At 48.3% G+C, this 20,461-nt stretch overlaps 1 protein-coding gene across 1 annotated transcript in view; it reads left to right on the top strand.

Annotated features, from left to right (window-relative positions):
- Positions 1 to 19,177, top strand: part of LRP4 (LDL receptor related protein 4) — a 109,774-nt gene extending 90,597 nt beyond the window's left edge. The window contains exons 21-38 of the mRNA XM_029911406.1: positions 21 to 210; positions 465 to 596; positions 1,354 to 1,494; positions 2,486 to 2,572; positions 2,789 to 2,960; positions 3,060 to 3,222; positions 3,500 to 3,725; positions 4,979 to 5,282; positions 6,042 to 6,260; positions 6,654 to 6,788; positions 7,003 to 7,111; positions 7,427 to 7,571; positions 9,840 to 9,953; positions 10,296 to 10,419; positions 12,123 to 12,190; positions 12,775 to 12,862; positions 16,417 to 16,558; positions 18,557 to 19,177. Coding sequence (XP_029767266.1) covers positions 21 to 210; positions 465 to 596; positions 1,354 to 1,494; positions 2,486 to 2,572; positions 2,789 to 2,960; positions 3,060 to 3,222; positions 3,500 to 3,725; positions 4,979 to 5,282; positions 6,042 to 6,260; positions 6,654 to 6,788; positions 7,003 to 7,111; positions 7,427 to 7,571; positions 9,840 to 9,953; positions 10,296 to 10,419; positions 12,123 to 12,190; positions 12,775 to 12,862; positions 16,417 to 16,558; positions 18,557 to 18,892 — 2,895 coding nt within the window. The 3' untranslated portion in view covers positions 18,893 to 19,177. The remainder of the gene's footprint in view (positions 1 to 20; positions 211 to 464; positions 597 to 1,353; positions 1,495 to 2,485; positions 2,573 to 2,788; positions 2,961 to 3,059; positions 3,223 to 3,499; positions 3,726 to 4,978; positions 5,283 to 6,041; positions 6,261 to 6,653; positions 6,789 to 7,002; positions 7,112 to 7,426; positions 7,572 to 9,839; positions 9,954 to 10,295; positions 10,420 to 12,122; positions 12,191 to 12,774; positions 12,863 to 16,416; positions 16,559 to 18,556) is intronic.
- The last annotated feature ends 1,284 nt before the right edge of the window (positions 19,178 to 20,461 follow it).

The raw sequence follows: 20,461 nt of genomic DNA, 5'->3' as shown, positions 1-20,461 counted from the left end.
TTTGTTTTGGGGGCTGACAGGTGCTGATTGGAAGCAATCTGCCCCACCCATTTGGACTTACTCTTTATGGTGAGCGGATCTACTGGACAGACTGGCAAGCCAAGAGCATCCAGAGTGCAGACAGAAGGACGGGGCAGGCTCGTGAAACACTGCAGGATAACTTGGAGAACCTCATGGACATCCATGTTTTCCACCGGCACAGACCTACAGGTACAGAGTCAGCCTCACCCCCATGGGGAGCTCTGAACTCACCCAGGCTCCTGGTGCCCTGCACATCTGGCGAGGGAGTGAGTCTGTGTAATAAATCCCTATTGGCCTCTTAAAGAGAGTGTGCTCCCACACCCCCAGCCTGCATTTCTATAGCTGTTGCCCACTTTGATAGTGACCATCCCTCCACGAACCTAATGCTGAGCTCTCGGGTGTGTGCCTGTGCCTGATGGTTTTCTCCTTTCCCCCCCCTTCAGTACGCACAGCATGTGGAGTTAATAATGGTGGCTGCAGCCACCTGTGCCTCCTGGCTCCTCTCCCTAAAGGTTATAGCTGTACCTGCCCCACTGGTATCAACCTCCAAGCTGATGGCAAGACCTGCTCATCTGGTAAGTTTCCTCTGTAGGGTTCTCACTGCAGTTGGATCTCAGGCCCCACATCCCACTCCTGGCCCCTTGGCACAAGTTACTGGAACCCACTCCTCAGGGGACTTGGGTGTGACTTCACCATCCTCGGCCCCTTGAGAAGCCCATGTAGTGCTTGTGCCCTCAGGACTGGTGGTAAAAGTCTGTGGGTTGGCTTGGGGTGCCCCGGGAGGGGTGTGGGAAGATTAAATTGTCCAAAAGGAAAACTTCACCAACGTGATGCCATATGGTTCAACTGTATGTCAGTCTCTCCGATAGATCTGTCTTGAGTTTGAAGTGGGCTCAGTCCCTTCCTGGAATGGTGCTGTACTCTATAGTATGGCTGAATAAAGCCTACCCCTCCCCTCACAGCCACCTTCCCTTTCAGTACCATGAAGAGTCTTGGCTTCAGGCCTTTGAAGCAATAACTCTGCATGGGTCCCATCTTGTTCACCTCAGTAGGAAAACTGGTTTCCATTTCCGCACAATTAACACTTCTATGAGGGCTTTCCCTTCCCACCCCACAGGTAACTAGAGAACTGTTCTGTGTTATTCAGTGGAGTGGAAGAGTCTTTCTGCTTGTGGTATTTCAGATCTAAGATCTTCCCTTCTCCCTAAAGGCTGAAGTTGTCTCTTGGGTGGCTCAAGGATATGATTCAGCAGACAGTGCCCCAGGGACAGTTGGCTTGACCTTCTCCCTGCCCTTCACTGACACTGTTGGTCTATCCTCAACTTTCTGCAGGGATGACCAGCTTCCTGATCTTTGCCAGAAGGACGGACATCCGCATGGTCTCATTGGATATCCCGTATTTTGCAGACGTCGTTGTCTCAGTCAATGTCACTATGAAAAACACCATTGCCATTGGGGTGGATCCCCAGGAAGGTCTGAACTGCCTTATATATCTAACCACATTCAACACTGATTATTGCAGGGCTGCAGCTCTCAATTGGCGGTGTCTTTCTGAGGGAAGGCACTGCCACTGGTTCACTCAGTGTCATAAATGTGGACAGATGTAGGCTCCTGTTTCTCCAATGCATGCTGCATAGATTCCCTTCCTTCATCACTGTTGTGATTCTAAGACAGGCTCCAGCTGGCTGACATGCAGGGCTAAAACCCCAACTAGCTGGTCCACTGAGACAGGCTCACATAGTCTGAATTTAAATAATTTGCTCTCCTATCTAAGTCTTGTTAATGTAAAGAGAGCTGGGCTGGTGGCTGTTGGTTTACACTGAGGGCTTGTGTACACTCAAAATGCTACAGCAGCACAGCTGATGGGAGTGGTTTTCCCATCGGCATAGGTAATCCACTTTGCTGAGAGGCGTAGTAGCTCAGTTAACAGAAGAATTCTGTCTGTTGCTCAGGGCTGCGGATTTTTCACACCCCTGAGCAATTTAACTGGTTTGACTTAAATTTTGAGGATTGACCTGGCCTGTGTATCTGGCATTATATGTCTGGGTTGAACCCCATTTTGTGTGGTGGGTTAGAATGTCTGACTTTTGTCCTTTGGGACCCTCCTGAAAACCAGACATGGGTCTGATTACACTATTGGTCAGTAACATTTTAAATAATAAACTGCATCATTCTGTACAGGGACCCTTTCAAGAGCAGCCGGGAGCTCCCCAGAGGCAGTGCTCCTCACCTTTCACTATGGCACCTCCCTCTGGGAGAGGCTGGAACTGGAGGAGCTGTGGCTTTTCTATCCTTTTAACTGGATTACCGTGGCTCTGTGTCCTGTGTCGCTGGACTCTGACAGACCACTGGATTGCATGACCCTGCTGCTCTTCGGAGTAATCCAGGTGCCTATAATCTCAAGGAGGCCTGGGGCTATTTGAAGGAGTTTGCTGATTTTTAATTTTTCCTATTTCCCTACCAGGAAAGGTTTACTGGTCAGATAGCACGCTGCGGAAAATCAGCAGGGCTGCCCTGGATGGCTCACAGTATGAGGACATCATCACCACAGGTGAGGGATGGTTTGCAGAGTGCACCATATCTTCATGTGGCAGCCTGGAGGGGGATTCCTTGGGTTTCCAGCTCTAGAGAGGTCAGAGATGGAAGTCCTGTAGGTATTGTAGGGGGAGCGCTCCCAGACTTGAGTGGTGAGCAGGGGTAATCTCCTGGGTTATCTGATCGGTGTTGAAGGATGAGAAGTTACCTTGGTACAATTCTGCTTTCTCAGGTCTGCTGACCACAGATGGGCTGGCAGTGGATGCTATTGGCCGCAAGGTATATTGGACAGACACGGGAACCAATCGGATTGAAGTGGGCAACCTGGATGGATCAATGAGGAAGGTTTTGGTTTGGCAGAACTTGGACAGCCCAAGAGCAATTGCATTGTATCACGAGATGGGGTTAGTGCTGGCAGGGGACTTTCTTGAGGGAGGAGGCCTGGAGGCATTAACCTCTTTGCTGTTTCTCTGATGTGTTCTTGGCTTTCCCCTTTTCCCTAGATACATGTACTGGACAGATTGGGGTGAGAACGCCAAGCTGGAGCGCTCTGGCATGGATGGCTCAGGACGCCTGGTGCTGATCAGCAACAACCTGGGCTGGCCCAATGGGCTGGCAGTGGATAAGGCTGGATCGCAGCTGCTGTGGGCTGATGCGCACACAGAGGTTGGTGTCTTCTCTTTAACGATTCCTATGGGATTAACATTGGAGCCTTGGTATCCTAGAGGCCGTTTCTGAAGCCCCTGGGTAAGGTGTCAGAAGAGAAGGGGACTGTGTGGAAGCACTCTGAGGCTTCCTGTGGGCTTGGGCTGTTGGGGATGGTGGACCAGAGCCATGTTGCTTGCTTGGACTCCAGTCCCAGCTTCACGCATGCTTGTCTTTGCTCAGGACATTATCTAAGGGAAAGGACTGAGCAGGGCGTTCCTTCTTGCCCCTTCTCTAGCGCATTGAGGCTGCAGACCTAAATGGTGCAAACCGCCACACCCTGCTGTCCCCAGTGCAGCATCCCTATGGTCTCACCCTACTGGACTCATACATCTACTGGACTGACTGGCAAACCCGCAGCATTCACAGGGCTGACAAGGACACCGGTGCCAACGTCATCCTGGTGAGGGCAAACCTGCCCGGCCTGATGGACATTCAAGCTGTTGACAGGACACGGCAGCTTGGTGAGTTTCCAGGCTGCCTTGGAGCCAGGAGCATCATCAGGCCTTAATGACTAGAGGGGCCTCGAAGCTGTCATTGAGAGGGATCTTCTGGTGTTTCATTGGGAGATCACGCAGGGCCGAAAATAAATTCCTTCTCCAACCTCAGTCCCTCCCCTGACCCCCTCCCACAGTAACTGACTGTTTTCATCATCCACCCAGTTACCCAGGTGCACAGTCTTGGTGTCATTTTTGACTCCTGCTTCCCCTGCTCTCCTTACATTGAGGCTGTCACTCAGTCCAGCCCATTCTCAGACACAGCAAATACTCAAGTCTACTGCTGCTAAACTGCTGTTTTCATCACATCCTCCTCCTCCTCCAATGTCTCCTTGGCAGTGTAAAATTCCTTACCCTACCCTTCTGGGGTGTGCACAGCCATTCCCTGTCTCTAGTTCATTTCCCATCCTTACTGTTCCCTCACTCTGCTGGCTTGGTTCACTGGAATGTGCCTCCTTAGGCAGCTCTTGGCCTCTTCTCACATGGCTGGAACATCCTCCGTAACACTGTGCAGTATGCAACCCCGCTCCCTCCTCAAGACGTGCTGCTTTTGGTCAGCATCCCAGCCCCACTCCCTCATGTTTACTCCAGCCCTGACACCGCCCTTGTCCCATACCTGTTGCCTTCCCCCTTGCTTCTGCTGGACTTTCCGCCCTTACACTAAATATATATAGATTTATTAATTAAAAAAGTCTGACTACTCCCATGTTAAAACTAAATATGCAAACCCACTTAGAAGCCATTAGCTTAATGTGGGCCTACCTAGCACCCCTGCTGCATGTGTCTAACTTAGAATGGAAACTCCTGGGCCAGACTGGCTAGGGGTGGCTTATTATGCCACTCCTGCACTCTTCCCAGCTAGGGTCTTGTTGCTGTTATTGCAAATAGCAGAGCTAAACTGGAATCACATGATCCTCAGCCGGCCAATGGAAACCAGCTGTTTGCTGTTTCTTCCATTGGGAAATTCTGATATCAAGGGGTACAGGCCAGGAGGCTATCCCTACTGGACCCCCCACATCCACTGATCCCTGCAGAGCACAGTTGAATCTTTGGGTAAATGTCCCTTTGTGGTGACCTACAATCTAGTCCTAGCAAGGATGTGCTTGGAATGAAATCAGGTTGCCAGTGAATTGTGTGTTCATGCCCTGTAAAGAGATGGAAGCCTTAGGTCTCTGGAAACATGGAGTCAGGCTGATTTTTCCTCTCCCTTTTTCCCAAAGGCTTTAACAAGTGCAGCATAAGGAATGGTGGCTGCTCCCACCTCTGCCTGCCCCACCCTGCTGGCTTCTCCTGTGCCTGCCCCACCGGCATCCAGCTGAAGAGCGATGAGCAGACCTGTGACCCCTCTCCAGAGACCTATCTGCTCTTCTCCAGCCGTGGCTCTATCCGACGCATCTCACTGGACACAAATGATCACACTGATGTGCATGTCCCTGTCCCAGAACTGAACAATGTCATCTCTCTGGACTATGACAGTGTGGATGGCAAGATTTACTACACAGATGTCTTCCTTGATGTCATCAGGTAGGTGCCCAGGGGTAAGTGGCTGCTGGGCACGCAGCCTCTCAGGCTGAGATTTTTTGCATTGTTGGCTGCTCTTATAGATTAGACTTTTCCAGTAGGTGGAGGTGGTTCCTGCCTGAAGGGCTGGGAATGTAGTGATGGTACAGAGAAATCATGACTGGTGCAGAGAAAGTAGATAAGGAAGTGTTGTTTACTATTTCTCATAATAGAAGAACTAGGGGTCACCAAATGAAATTAATAGGCAGCAGGTTTAAAACAAATAAAAGGAAGTATTTCTTCACACAATGCAGTCAACCTGTGGAACTCCTTGCCAGAGGATTTTGTGAAGGCCAAGACCATACCTGGGTTCAAAAAAGAACTAGATAAATTCATGGAGGATAAGTCCATCAATGGCTATTAGCCAGAATGGGCAGGAATGGTGTCCCTAGTCTCTGTTTGCCAGAAACTGGGAATGAGTGACAGGGGATGGATCAGTTGGCACTGGCCACTGTCAGAAGACAGGATACTGGGCTAGATGGACCTTTGGTCTGATCCAGTAGGGCCATTCTTATATTCTTATGTTATGTTCTTATGATACTTGCCGACAGCACACAGAGCAGTTTGTGTTACTGAACTAATTGTTGGAGGCATATTTAGCCTTCATAGTAACTGGGGGTAGGGACTGGTAGTCCCATTGATAGAGAAGAATGGCACAGGGAGACTTGAAGGATCATGAGGAGCCCTCTTATGCCTTATCCTGTTTGGCACTGATTCCCCCAGGCGGGCAGACCTGAATGGCAGCAGCATGGAGACGGTCATTGGTCACGGGCTGAAGACGACGGATGGCTTGGCAGTGGACTGGGTTGCCAGGAACCTGTACTGGACGGATACAGGTCGCAACACCATTGAAGTGGCCAGACTGGATGGCAGCTGCAGAAAAGTGCTTATTAATAACAGCCTGGATGAACCCCGAGCAATTGCTGCCTTTCCCAAGAAGGGGTAGGTCTAGGGCCAAGTGGAGGGGAAGATGGGGGAGGTCAGGTTGTACAAGGCCAGTTCAATGGGAGGGAGATCTGGGAGAAAGGAAGGATGTATGGTCTGAGTCTGGCAGGTTTCCGGAGACTGGGCTGCTTGTGCATGGAGTGGGATGATGATAGCAACTGGGGAAAGGTTAGGTCCAGCTGGGAGTGATGGGGGCCAAGATTGGGAAAATAGGGTGCGATAAATGAACAAAACTGGAACTTTAGTGAAAAATGTAGACTCAGCTGTTTTAGTCCACAAGTAAAGCTTTTAGTGGACTTAATAATGCAAAGTCTCAAACCTGTCCCTATGCCTCCTCCCCCATCCCCCAGGGGCTTACCCGTCTCTTGCATCTGCGTTTTTTCTGTTCAGGTACCTCTTCTGGACGGACTGGGGTCACATCGCTAAAATTGAGCGGGCAAACTTGGATGGCTCTGAGCGCAAAATTCTAATCAACACCGACCTGGGCTGGCCCAATGGACTGACATTAGACTATGATACTAGAAGGTCAGTGCAAGAGTGGGAGTGATGCTGTCATACCCAGGAGAACTGAGTAAGATATGTAGTGCACCTGAGCCTTTTTAGCTCGATCCTCTGAAGTGTTTTGCCTGATGTGAGGCGTCATCTTGGGCTAGTGAGTGACTCAGAAGTGAGGAGTGTGAGTATGGGTGGAAGACTAACCGTGGGGCTTGGTCTCATCTCTTTTTCCCTGTCTGTATAGGATTTACTGGGTGGATGCACATCTTGACCGTATCGAGAGTGCTGATCTCAATGGGAAGCTACGCCAGGTGCTGGTCAGCCAGGTGTCGCACCCCTTTGCCCTGACACAGGTAAAGAGGAGCCCACGGGTAGTGGTGAATGCAGTGACTGCTGTACTCCCTAGGGGATAGTACAGACTTCTTGGGTATATATGGGGTAGTGGGGGATCTGGTGTGTGCTTCTCTGGTTTGGGATTTACCTAGGGCTGTTCCTAGGCTAAGTGGCTCGAGGAGGTGGGGGAAGCTTCTGATTGACATCGAGAAGAGGGAAGTTAGACTGGGAAGGGGCTTTGTCTGGAGCCCTAAGCCCCATGAATACTCTTCTGTGCAATTCTTTTATATACGTGGCCAAGTGCTCTAATGCATTTGATTTTTCCCTCTGAGCAGCAGGACAGGTGGATCTACTGGACTGACTGGCAAACCAAATCTATCCAGCGAGTGGACAAATACTCAGGCCGAAACAAGGAGACTGTCCTGGCCAATGTTGAGGGGCTAATGGATATCATTGTGGTCTCCCCACAGAGGCAGACAGGTATATGGGGTGATCCTAATTGCTGCCTCTGCTAGTTGGTGCCAAGCAGGCTGCAGGTATCCTGGCATATTTAATGAGTGCAGAGTCTACCCAGAGAGCCCTTACCCTCCACCCACCCCTCTCTGTGTGCCCTACAAACTGTGACTCTTCCCTCAGTCTTGTTGGGGCACATTCTCTGCCTCTTTGAGATTTCAGCTGAGGAAGCCTATGTCAGAACTTCCTTATAGCTGCCTGTCTTTCCTCATTCAGGAAGGGCAGGCAGGGAAAAAAGGGAGAAGGAGTTGAATTGTACATCCAGAATATATATTCTTGTTCTGAGGTCCAGAAGGAGGTGAGAGGAAGGCCCGTTGAAAGTCTCTGGGTGAAGATGCGGCGGGGGAGGGGGAGAAACAGGAGCAGTGTCATGGTAGGAGACTACTACAGACCATAATCAGGAGAAGGATGAAGCATGTTCAGAACAAATAACAGAAATACCAAAACACAAGACCTGGTAGTAATGGAAGACTTGAACTACCTAGATGTCTGTTGGAAAAGTAACAGAAAATGGCCAGTAATTTCATGGAATGTGTTGGGGACAACTTCTTGTTTCAGAAGGTGGAGGAAGTAACCAGGGGGCAATCAGTTTAGACTTGAGTCTTACTAATGGAGGAATTGGTTGCAAATCTGAAGGTGGAAAGCAACTGGGGTGAAAGTGATCATAAAATGGTAGATTTCATGAGTCGAAGGAGCGAGAGCAGCTGAATAAGGATGATGGACTTAAAAAAAAAAATCATACTTTAACCAACTCAGAGAACTGGTAGGTAAGGTTCAATGGGAAGAAACTTTAAGAGAAAAAGGAGTTTTGGAGAGCTGGTAGTTTCTCAAAGAGTTTGCTGTTGCTCCTTTGATATTGTCTATCTCGATGTGAAGGAAAGATAGGAAGAATAGCAAAAGGCCAATATGACTCCATCAGTAGTTCTTTAATGACCTGAAAATCAAAAAAGAAACGTACAAAAAGTGGAAACATGGACAAATTGCTAAGGATGATTACAAAATAATAACACAAGCATGTAGGGACTAAACCAGAAAGGCTAAGGAACAAAAAGAGTTATACCTGGCAAGTGACATAAAAGGCAAGAAGAAGAGGTTCTATAAACAGGGTAGGAGCAAGGGAAAGATGAAGGAAAGTGTAGACCTCTACTTAGCAGGGAAGGAGAGCAAATATCAGACAACTGGAAAAAGGCTGAGGTGTTTCATCCCTATTTTGCTTCAGTCTTCTCTAAAGGAATTAATTATGACCAGATGCATCACACAATTGATATTAACAACCAGGGGGAAGGAACGCAAGCCAAAATAGAGAAAGATCAGGTTAAAGAACATCTAGATAAATCAGATGTATTCAAGTTGGCCAGACCTTATTAAATTCATTCTAGTGTCTGTAAGGAACTAGCTGAAACAATTTGGGAACCATAAGCAATTATCTTTGAGAACTCATGGAGGGGAGGGGCAGTTCCCAGGGGACAGGAGAAGGCAAGTATAGTATCTGTCTTTAAAAAGGGGAACAGAGGACTTGGGGAATTATAGACCAGTTAACCTAACTTTGATACCTGGAAGATATCCTGGAAGAAATTATTAAACAATCAGTTTAGATTCGTAGACTTTAAGGCCAGAAGGGACCATCATGATCATGTAGTCTGACCTCCTGCACATCCCAGTCCACAGAACCTCACCCACCTGCCCTATGCCCATAACCTCTGGTTGAGTTATTGAAGTCCTCAAATCTTGATTGAAAGACTTCAGTTACAGAGAATCCACCATTTACTCTAGGTCAAACCAGCAAGTGACTCATGCCCCATGTTGCAGAGGAAGGCCCCAGGGTCGTTGCCAATCTGACCTGGGCATTCCTTCCTAACCCCAAATATGGCGATCAGTTAGATCCTGAGCATGTGGGCAAGATCCTCCAGTCAGAGACCTGGGAAAGAATTCTCTGTAGTAACACAGAGAGACTATTCCTAAGATCTGCTGTTTGGCTGCATTGGTTGGTCCTCTCTGCTGATTCCCAGAAGATTCTAGCCCCTTTTTTACATGGTTATTGTAATCCGCTGGTGCCTGACTCTCTCCATCATTCTCTCAGCACTGTGGGGTAGAGGGGTTGGTTCATGTGGCACAGAAATTCCTTGGCCTTCTGGGCAGTCTATCTTGATTAAAAGGGAAGTGAGGCTCCTGAACTCCATCAAGGCCTCACCTGATCACCTGCTCCAGGTTTAATGGCTTGGTTGTCTCCTTCAGGTACAAATGCCTGTGGAGTGAATAATGGAGGCTGCACCCATCTCTGCTTCGCCAGGGTTTCTGACTTTGTTTGTGCATGTCCAGATGAACCAGATGGACGACCCTGCTCCACTGGTGAGTTCAGAGAGGTTCTCTGGGGTAATAGCATCTATATATGAACCACAGCCAGCACTCCCACCCTGGCCTTTAGCATCTCCTGTTGAGAATCAGAGTATCTGGGAGGTCTCCACAACCTACAAAAGTCCCTACAATGTTCTATACTGTAAGTCAAGCAGCTGTGAGCTTCAAATATCTTTCTTACATTGCTTCCTGCTGGAAAGGATGGGCATGGGGTGTCTGAGCTCTGTACACAAATTCTTGGTCTCACTATTTAGGAAATGATCTGTGGTCTAGCAGACTTCTCCATCTGTCTCACTAAACTGGGCTCCTATTTATTTTTCTGTCTGTATTGTTTAGTTCCTGGCAGGGTGCCCCGTGTTCCTGAAACAACCAGTGTGAGCGAGAGGAGCCAGACCTCACCTGGCAGATCAGGCTCCTCAACGACCAAACCCCACACATCCCTAGAAGCAACGGAAGGAAAGTGAGTGACTTTGCAGCTTGCAATCTGGACTTGAGAGTTGAATGCAGGATGCGCATGTCCCCTTCACCTTCCACCGCCCTATCACACCACCCCAAGATGGAGTGAGACCATACAACCTCTAGGCACCCTGTAAATAGCCACAGAAGACCCTGTCTATGAAGACAGAGACACGCACTAGACCCCTGCAAATCTGTGGATATCCGAGGACCATTTTTGCAGATTGGATGCGGATACAAATTTTGTATTCACGCAGGGCTCTAAATATAGGATCTCAAAGATGGGGAAGCAGCTGTCTGCAGCTCATAGCCTGTGAGGCTGCTTCCCTGCCTTCCAGATCCTATATTCCCTCTCCGCGCTCCATACAGAGAAAGGGAAGGTGATAGATCAAGACAGCCAGCAAAACCCCCCAGGCTCCTATTGATGGAGTTTAAGCAGCCAAGCAATTTAGGAAACTCCTGACTTCAGTATTGCCATATCAGGTCAGTTGGAGAGGGAGGCAGCTGCTTCTGCAAAGTAAGTCAGGAAGCCTTATGAGCTGCAGATAGATGCTTCTTGATCTATCTCCTCCCCTTTTTCTGTATGGGGGCGGGAAGGGGAGAGGAATACAGGATCTAGAAAGTGAGGAAGCAGCCTCATAGGCTATGAGCTGCAGACTGCTGCTTCCCCGCTTTTGAGATCCTGTATACAGTACACTCGCACACAGACACTCCTCCTAGGAGGCACTGTGAGATAGCGTGCTGCTGGTGCGGCTGCAGATACAAGACAGAGTGCGGATTGCAGGTCGGATACAAGTTGATTTTTTCGGATGCGAATCCACATTTTTGTATCTCTCTGGAGCTGGCATGGGCTGCATAGGCCTCGCTACCCACTTCATTCAAATGTTCCTGCTAGCCTGATTGACTGTGCAAGGTGCAGGAATCCTCTTGGCCCTGCCCATGGTACCCTGTGCTTCACATGTATGACTGCTGACCTCTTAACTTGGAGAATGGTTTCCCAGAGGATGGGGTGGGAGCTCCATTGCTTTGATCATTTTAAACTAGACTGGGCAGAGCCCTGGGAGCAGTCCTGCCTTGACCCTGAAGGGATGGCTAGGATGGGACCAAACAGCGTGTCTGCAGGTCTTACTTTTATGATTCAATGCATGGAAAGTATTTTCTGCCATTCTTCCTTGGCCTACTTCTCTCCCTGCCCAGCAGGGAGAGCTCTTCAATCGCATATTGGGGTATTAACTCCAAGCAAAGACATACCACTTTCTCTTTGCTGGGAATAAAAATCCTTGCAGAATTTTTTTTCTCTGCAGAGCTGGCTTTTTTTTTTTTTTTTCCTTTCCTTTGAGATTAGTTTTATGTTTTTTCACTGCAGAGGGAAGAGGAAGAGTGACTGCTCAGCGCTAATGCCCTTTCTTGAATATATCCCATGCACAAGCTGTCCAAAGATTCCAGCTTCACTTGTAGCGAGACAGAAGAGTGTGGACACTCTAGGATCTAAGGAGTTGGGTCCAGAGAAACCTCTCACATCTGGGTAGAAGGGTATACTTGAGTAGGCAAAGGAAGCTCTTGTCATACTGCCCCTTCTCTACCCCCCAGCTTACCCTCCATTCCCAGCTGCAGCCTGCCCTATCCTACATGGCTCCATCCATGCCCAGAAGATGACTAGCTGCTCTGTGCAGTGAGATGATAACTCTGTATCTTTGTGCCCTTCAGCTGCTCTGACAAAGATGTTGGCCAAGGCCCGTGCAACCGGAAGAATGAGGCAGTACTGGCAACCACAGGTGAGTTGTTCTTCCTTACCCTCTGCTAGCTGAACCTTTCTTCCAGGTTATGCCAGGGCCTTTCGCTCCAAGGTGTTGAGGACTCAATGTGACCTTCTTCAATCTCATTCTGAGCAAGACAAGGAGTATCCCAAGGATGAAAATCAGTCATGCTCTCTTTCAGCCCCAAACAGGCTCTTCCCTGGGTGGCCAGAGGAGAGGATTTTAGTTTGAAGGACAGCAGAGTTCCCCAACGCCCAAATTCATCACTCAGGCGGAACAAGCTTAGTTCCCATAGGGTGCTTTCCCCCTCTAGTCTGGTTGGTGAGGAAGACTGACCCCGTAGCAGGGAGTAACCTGGTAGCAGAAGGGGGTTAACTTGCCCCTATCTTTGAGAAATAATATCACCCGTACTTCAGAAGTCTTCTCCAGATTCCCTGAGGGGGAGAGAATGGGCTCAAGCTGTGCCAAGCTCCACCCTGGAGTTGGGCTGCTAAACCCCAGTACATAGGTGGGTACACGCATGCACACACAGCTACAGTAGTTTTGAACATAGTCCAGTGGCAAAGAAAGGGCCTCCTCTCACCCTTGCTGTTCTTTTTCAGGAGAAGGGCTGCATGTCAGCTACATTATTGGAGGCCTCCTCAGTGTCTTGGTCATTCTGCTGCTTATTGCTGCTCTAATTATATACAGGTATCTGACCCCCCCACTTCCCATCCTGTCCCCTTCTTTCCTGTTGCTGGTGAATTGAGTCTTTTTGGTTGAAGGAGACTTTCAACAGAGGTCCTTCATCACTGGGGCTACAAGCATCTCATTATCTGGAAACAGTAATAATAACTACTTCATTTTATTTACAAAGCCCCCTGCCCCACATGGACCTCGGGGAGCAGACTGAACTGTTGGGCAGCCCTAAAGTTCTCCTCCTCCCTATAAAGAGCATGTGAGACAAGCCACCCTCTGCGCGTCCACCCAGCCCTCCTGCTCCCTGCTCTGCAAAATCCTGTTTGGCTCTATTTTATAGAGAGTCTAGAAAATCATATGCAGGAGTGCGATGGAATTTGTATCACCATGGCTTTGGACTTTGTCTAGTACAAGGGTTCTCAAATTTCATTGTACTGCGATCCCCTTCTGACAACAAAAATTACTACATGATCCCAGGACGGGGGATCAAAGCCTGAGCCCACCCGAGCACTGCTGCCCCGGGTTGGGGGGCCAAAGCCCAAGCCATACCACCCTGGGGGAAGGGGGATGGCGGGGGCAAAGTCGAAGCCCAGGCAAAGGGCCTCTAACCTGAGCCCCGCTGCCCAGGGCTGCAGCCCTTTGGCTTCAGCTTCAGCCCGGGGTGGTGGGGCTCGGGCTTCGGCCCCGGGCTCCAGCAAATCTAACACCAGCCCTGGCGACCCCATTAAAATGGGGTCGTGACCCATTTTGGGGTCCTGACCTGCAGTTTGAGAAATGCTGGTCTAGTAAATCTGAGTTCCAAATGCTTTCAGCCAGCTGCTCTCTCAAGCTCTTTCATAGCTTGACCCTCTCCTAAGGGGGACTTGTTTCCTTCTACTGATCTCTGTCAAGTCCATGACCTGATTCTGCTCTGATGGGTTTTACACTAATATGACTTCATTGCCTAGTGGTGGAGTCACCTCTGACTTATACTGATATAAGCGAGAGACAACTTGACTGCATTGCACTGGTGCATGGTGGCTGTACAGGCAGCTGAAGGGAATACCTGTACCTGATGAAACAGGCTCTCCTCTGGCCTGAGGGAACAAACAGATCATTGGCGCTTTCTGGTCACTGGGTTGGGGCCTTGTCTGTAGAAATGGACCTTTTGACAATGGGACCCTATCCCTCTACTGACAGAATTATAGAAATGTAGGGCTGGAAGGGACCTCAAGAGGTCATGTAGTTCAGTCCTCTGCACTGAGACAGGACCAAGTAAATCTAGACTGTCTGTGACAAGTGGTTTTTAAGAACAGGGTTAAACAAACTCCACTTATGGGGATTCCACAACCTCCTTTGATAACTTATTCCAGTGCTTAAATATTCTTATAGTTAGAAAGTTTTTCTCACATCTAGCCAAAGTCTCCCGTTCTGCAGATTAAGCCTGTTATTTCTTCACCTACCCTCAGTGGTCATGGAGAACAATCAGTCACAGTCCTTTTTATAATAGCCCCTAACATATTTAAAGACTGTTATCAGGTGCCCCTCTCAGTCTTCTTTTCTCAAGACTAAACATACCCAGTTTTTTTAAAACCTTTCCTCATTGGTCAGGTTTTGTAAACCATTTATCATTTTTGCTGCTGTCCTCTGGACACTCTCCAATCTATCCACGTTTGGCGCTCAAAACTGGACACAGAACTCCAGATGAGGCCTCACCAGTACCAAGTAGAGCAGAATAATTACCCCCATGTCTTACACATGACATTCCTGTAAATATACTCCAGAAAAATATTAGCGTTTTTCACAGTGTATCACATTATTGGCTCATATTCAATTAGTGATCCACTATAAGCATCCCCGTCCTTTTCAGCAGTACTATCCCCATTTTGTTGTTGTGCATTTAATTTTTCCTTCCTAAATGTAGTACTTTATTGAATTTCATCTTGTTGATTTCAGTTCAATTTGTCAGTCATTTAAAATTTTAAACTTGTCCTGCAAAGTGCTTGCAATCCCTCACAGCTTGGTGTCATCCTCAAATTTTATAAGCATACTCTCCACTCCATTATGAGAGTCATTAATTAAAATATTGAATAGTACCAGACCCAGAACGATACTACCCATGTGGGACCCCATTAGATATGTCCCCCTACTTTGACAGTGAACCATTGATAACTACGATTTGAGTACGGTCTTTCAACAAGTTGTATACTTTATAGTAATTTAATCACCTTTCCTTATTTTGCTGATGGGAATATAATGTGGGACTGTGTCAAAAGCCTTACGAAAATCAAGATATATCATGAGTATTGCTTCCCCTCTATTCACTAGACCAGTAACCCTGTCAAAAAGGAAGTTAGTTTGGTTTGGCATGATTTGTTCTTGACAAATCCATTTTAACTATTCCTTATAACCCTGCTCTCTCCTAATCCAAGTTGGGCTGACTGCTCTATAATTCTCCAGGTGCTCTGTGTTTCTCCTTTTAAAATATAGTTGCTACGTTTCCCCTTTTCCAGTCATCAGGAACCTCACCTGTTCTCCATCAGTTCTCAAAGATAATTGGTAACAGTTCTGAGATTGCTTCAGCTAGTCACTTAAGGACACTAGGGTGAATGTCATCAGGCCTAGCCAACGTGAATACATCTCACTTGTCTAAATATTCTCTAATCTGTTCTTTCTCTATTTTGGCTTGTGTTCCTTCCCCTTTGTTGTTAAATTAATTCTATTAAGCATCTGGTCACAATAAACCTTTTTAGTGAAGACTGAAGCAAAGTAAGCATTAAATACCTCAGCTTTCTGGAGTTCTCGGTTAGGTCTCCTTCACCACTAAGTAGAGGACCTACACTTTCATTTGTCTTTCTCTTGCTCTTAGTGTATTGATGGAACCTCCTCTTACTGCCTTTTATGTCCCTTGCTAGGTGTAACTCATTTTGTGTCTTAGCCGTTCTGACTTTGTCCCTGCATGCTTGTGCTATTCTTTTGTACTCCTCCTTGGCAATTTGTCGGTGTTTCCACTTTTTGTAGGTTTCCTTTTTGATTTTCAGGTCATTAAAGGCCCCTGATGGAGCCATACTGTCCTCTTACTAGTCTTTCTGTCTTTCCTTACCATCAAGATAGTTTGCTGTTGCTCCTTTAATATTGTCTCTTTGAGAAATTACCAGCTTCCCTGAATTCTTTTTCCTCTTAGAATTTCTTCTCCTGGGGCCTTATCTACCAGTTCTGAGTTGGTTAAAGTCTGATTTTTGAAGTCCATCATCCTTATTCTGCTGCTTTCACTTCTTCCTTTCCTTATAATCCTGAAGCCCATCAATTCATGGTCATTTTCACCCAAGTTGCCTTGCACCTTCAGATTAGCAACCAATTCCTTCCTGTTACTTAGAATCAAGTCTAAACTAGCTGTGTCCCTAGTTACTGCCTCCACCTTCTGAAACAAGAAGTTCTCCCCAACACATTCCAAGAACTTACTGGACATTTTGTGTTACCTTGCCAACAGATATCTGGGTAGTTAGTCTCCCATTACTACCAGGTCATGTGTTTTGGATATTTCTGTTATTTGTTCTTCCACCTTCTCCTGGTTTCTCCTCCTACAGACACAAGAAGTCTAAGTTCACAGACTCTGGCTTGGGGAACCTGACTTACAGTAACCCGTCATACCGGACATCTACCCAAGAGGTGAAGATCGAAACTATTCCCAAGCCGACCTTGTACAACCAGCTGTGCTATAAGAAGGAGGTAAGAGCTGCTGGTAGAGGCCTCAAGGACCAACTTCAAACTGTCCTAACATTACAAATCTATGTAAATAGTGAGAGAGAATTGTGCTTGGTTCTTGGCAGGTGCCTGAACCCCAAAAACATCCCCATCCCCAGAGCTCTCCACCATCTGTCCCAAGAAGATCCCTGGGATGGGTGAGGGCAGCTGCAGTAAGCTACCAAGCAAGACTCACAGGGCTTAACTAGCAGCATCTCTCAGTTCCTCATTGTGTCCCAGTTGCACATACCTGCCTGAGGCTCCAACTTTCCCCTCCATTCCTGTAGTCTCCTGTGTCCCTTTTACAGTGTTGCTGGCCACCAGGCTATTGGGTTTAAAGGGAAAATTCTACCTTTGGACCCATGTTCCTTGGCTGAGCCCTGTCCTTCCCTACTCACCCTAACGCTGCCCTGGGTAGTCACGGAGAGAACCAGGAAGAGTCTGGCTAGAAAGGACGCAGCTCTTGTCTATGCACCATGTGGAGGGGTAGGGTGGAGAGGAGAACTGAAAATGCTGATGACCAGGGCATTGGTATGGGCCCCATATAGGGCTGTATCTATTTTACCATGTAGCACTTAGTTTCTCCTCTTTGTTTCCTCAGCAACTTTCTCATCCCCCTGATAGCTTCTCATCTTTCTTCTTCTGATTTCTGCTCACATCCTCACGTCAGGTATCACTGCACTGTTTGTATGTGGGTATGTGTATGTGTGAGTGACCCCCACCTCCCTCACTCCTGCAGCACTGAAAGGCTCTAACACTGTCATGTACTAATTGCTGCTCGGCTGGCTTCCCATGTGTCTGTGTTCTGTGCCTTTGAACTAGCTCAACTACCTCCCTGGGCTGGGGATGGAAAGGGAATTTTCTAGCACAGGTCCTTTGGTTGTGTGGCTAAGGGTTTGCAGTTTATGCTACTTAAAGAAAATAATTTACCTGGGGGCGTTTTGTTATGATTCTTGTAGACCCTGGAGATGGATATGGCCTGTTCTACCACTGACTCCCTTTCCCAGGGGCCAGGATAGGATTGTTCCATATAGGACAATTTTTAGTGGTATTGTTTTAAATGCCCCAAGAAATAGATCCCCCAACCTTTCCTCTGTATTTCCCAGCCTCCAATACCCCACTGTCAGAATGGTTTACCTGAGATTCACTCTAAATCTTTCCCTTTTTTTTTTCTTAGTCCCATTGCTTAGATATACCCACGTGTCACACACACACACAATTCTTCTCTCCTCGGGGGTGTGTGTGTGTGTTACAAACACCTATCAGATGTCTACACCCATGCCTCTTTACTCATCACTGAGCCAAGCTAGACAGAATTCACTCTTAATCTCTGCTCATAACTTTGTCCCTCTAGCCCTCTGATCATTTCTGTTGTTCTTCTCTATACTTCCTCCACTATTTTCGTTGCAATGAGGTGCTCAAACCCAACACAGTAGTCCAGGTGAGCTGTCTCAAGATGTGTATAGAGGGCAACTTGCTTCTCCCTGGTTTGCGATATAAAGCCACTGCATATGCATCTCCCAAACTGATTAACCTTTTTAGCGGCCTTATCCCATTGCAAACCCCTACCTGATTTCCTGCCTATTGCCCTCGAGTCTCTCTTGGCTGTTCCTGCTTCCCAGGTTTCTCCTTCCTATTCAGGTTCTGGCTCTAGTATTATTCCTGCCCCCAAATAGCATTGGCTCCATTTGTCCAAGTGAAGCAGAAGAGCCATCTTCCCTCACCTTTTTCCATGGATTGAAGGAGCCTGGAGATTGGAATGGGTATTCCTTTGGGGAGGGCTGGTGTGCTAGGCTGAGCATTGTGAAGGGGGAGCCTAGAATGGACTCTCCTGTCCTGATGGTAGCAACCAGTTACTCTTTTCATTGAGGGCCATCCCTTTGCTTGCTTCTTTGCCTGTCCTCATTCCAGTCGCTGCTTTGTTCTTTGGCTAGAAGTGACTGATGCTCTGTGGGTATTTGCATTCTGTTGTCTCCCTGCTAGGCTGGTCATGATCATTGCTACACCAAGGAAAAGATCAAGATTGTGGAAGGGATATGTCTCTTGTCCGGTGACGAGTCTGAGTGGGATGATATCAAGCAGATACGGAGCTCCCGGGGAGGGATACTCCGGGACCATGTCTGCATGAAGACTGACACTGTCTCTATCCAGGCCAGCTCTGGCTCGCTGGATGACACCGAAACTGAGCAGCTGCTGCAGGAGGAGCAGTCTGAGTGCAGCAGTGTCAACACGGCAGCAGCCACCCCGGAACGACGCGGCTCACTCCCAGACACAGGCTGGAAACACCAATGCAAGCCCTCCACGGAGAGTGAGGTCTAAAGCATGCACTACCTTGGAGATGCCCAGCTCCTCCCCAGCCCCTGTTGCATATGAATGAGACGGGACTCATTCTGCCATGCAGGGAGAAGCCCAGAGACTAGCCTTCGTGTTGCAAGGAGCCCAGAGACTGGCTGCCTTTCAGCAAGGAGCTGGGGCCAGACTGTTCCCTCATGGCAGGGGGAAATGGACCCCAGAGACCCTTTTGGCTCATTCTCACTGTTTTGTGGTTTATTTATATGTTCCCTTTTCCTGGAAGCTGCCATGATAACTTCTGCAGTGACCCCTCTGGGCTGAGTCTAAGGCTATGTCTACACTACAGAATTAGGTCGGATTTATAGAAGCCGGTTTTATAGAAACCGGTTGTATGCAGCCGATTGTGTGTGTCCCCACCTAAAATGCTCTAAGTGCATGAAGTCGGCGGACCGCGTCCACAGTACCGAGGCTAGCGTCGACTTCCGGCGCATTGCACTATGGTACCTATCCCACAGTTCCCGGAGCCTCCGGCGCCCATTGGAATTATGGGTTGAGATCGCAATGCCCGGATGATGCAAAGCAGTGCCGCGAGGGGTTCTGGGTACATTGCGTCAGGCCCCTCCCCCGCCGTCACAGCAACGGCAGACAATAGATTCGCGCCTTTTTACCTGGGTTACCTGTGCAGACAACATACCACGCCAAGCATTGAGCCCGCTCAGCTCAGCTCACCGTCACCATATCTCTTCCGGGTGCCGGCAAACGTGGGACTGCATTGCTAAACAGCAGCAGCAGCTTACTGCCTTTTGGCGGTAGACGGTGCAGCATGACTGGTAGCCTTCATTGGCGATCTGGGTGCTGGCAGCTGTGGGGCTGGCAGCCGTAGGGCTGCATTGCACCAGCCCCTTGCCTTTTGGTAGAAGATGGTATATTACAACTGGTAACCGTCGTCATCGTACTGCAGTGGCTGTCGATCATGGGCACCCGGGCAGACAATGATGGTTATCAGTCGTAGTATGCTATTTTCTGCCAAGTGCCCAATATTGTCTGCTAAGCACCCAGAAGAGGCCGAGGGCTATCTGGGTGCTGGCAGACATGGGGCTGGCAGCCGTGGGGCTGCATTGCACCAGCCCCCTTGCCTTGATGATGATGGTTATCAGATGTATTATTCGCAGGATGGGGCAACATTGCTATACAGCAGCAACCCCTTGCCTTTTGGGCAGAAGATAGTATATTACGACTGGTATCCATCGTTGTCATACTGCAGTGGGCATCAGATCGTGCAATAGACCTGAAGGCTTACTGCCAAGCGCCCAGTATTTGCTGCCAAGCACCCAGAAAATGCCAAGGGCTATCAGTCATGCTGCGCCGTCGTCTTAAGATGTAAAAAATAGATTTATTCTCCATTCATTTGCTTCCCCCCTCCCTCCTGCTAAACCCAGGCTTTTGAGTTCAATCTTTGGGGGGGGGGGCATTCTGTGTGACAGTTGTTTGTGTTTCTCCCTGATGCAAAGCCACCTTTCTTGATTTTAATTCCCTGTACCTGTACGCGGTGTCACTCGCCCCTCCCTCCCTCTCTCCCTCCCTCCCTTCTTCCCC

Source organism: Terrapene carolina, unplaced genomic scaffold (genome assembly GCF_002925995.2).
Source record: "Terrapene carolina triunguis isolate 2854851 unplaced genomic scaffold, T_m_triunguis-2.0 Scaffold96, whole genome shotgun sequence".
Lineage (NCBI taxonomy): Eukaryota > Metazoa > Chordata > Testudines > Emydidae > Terrapene > Terrapene triunguis.
This window is presented reverse-complemented; position numbering and strand designations above follow the sequence as displayed.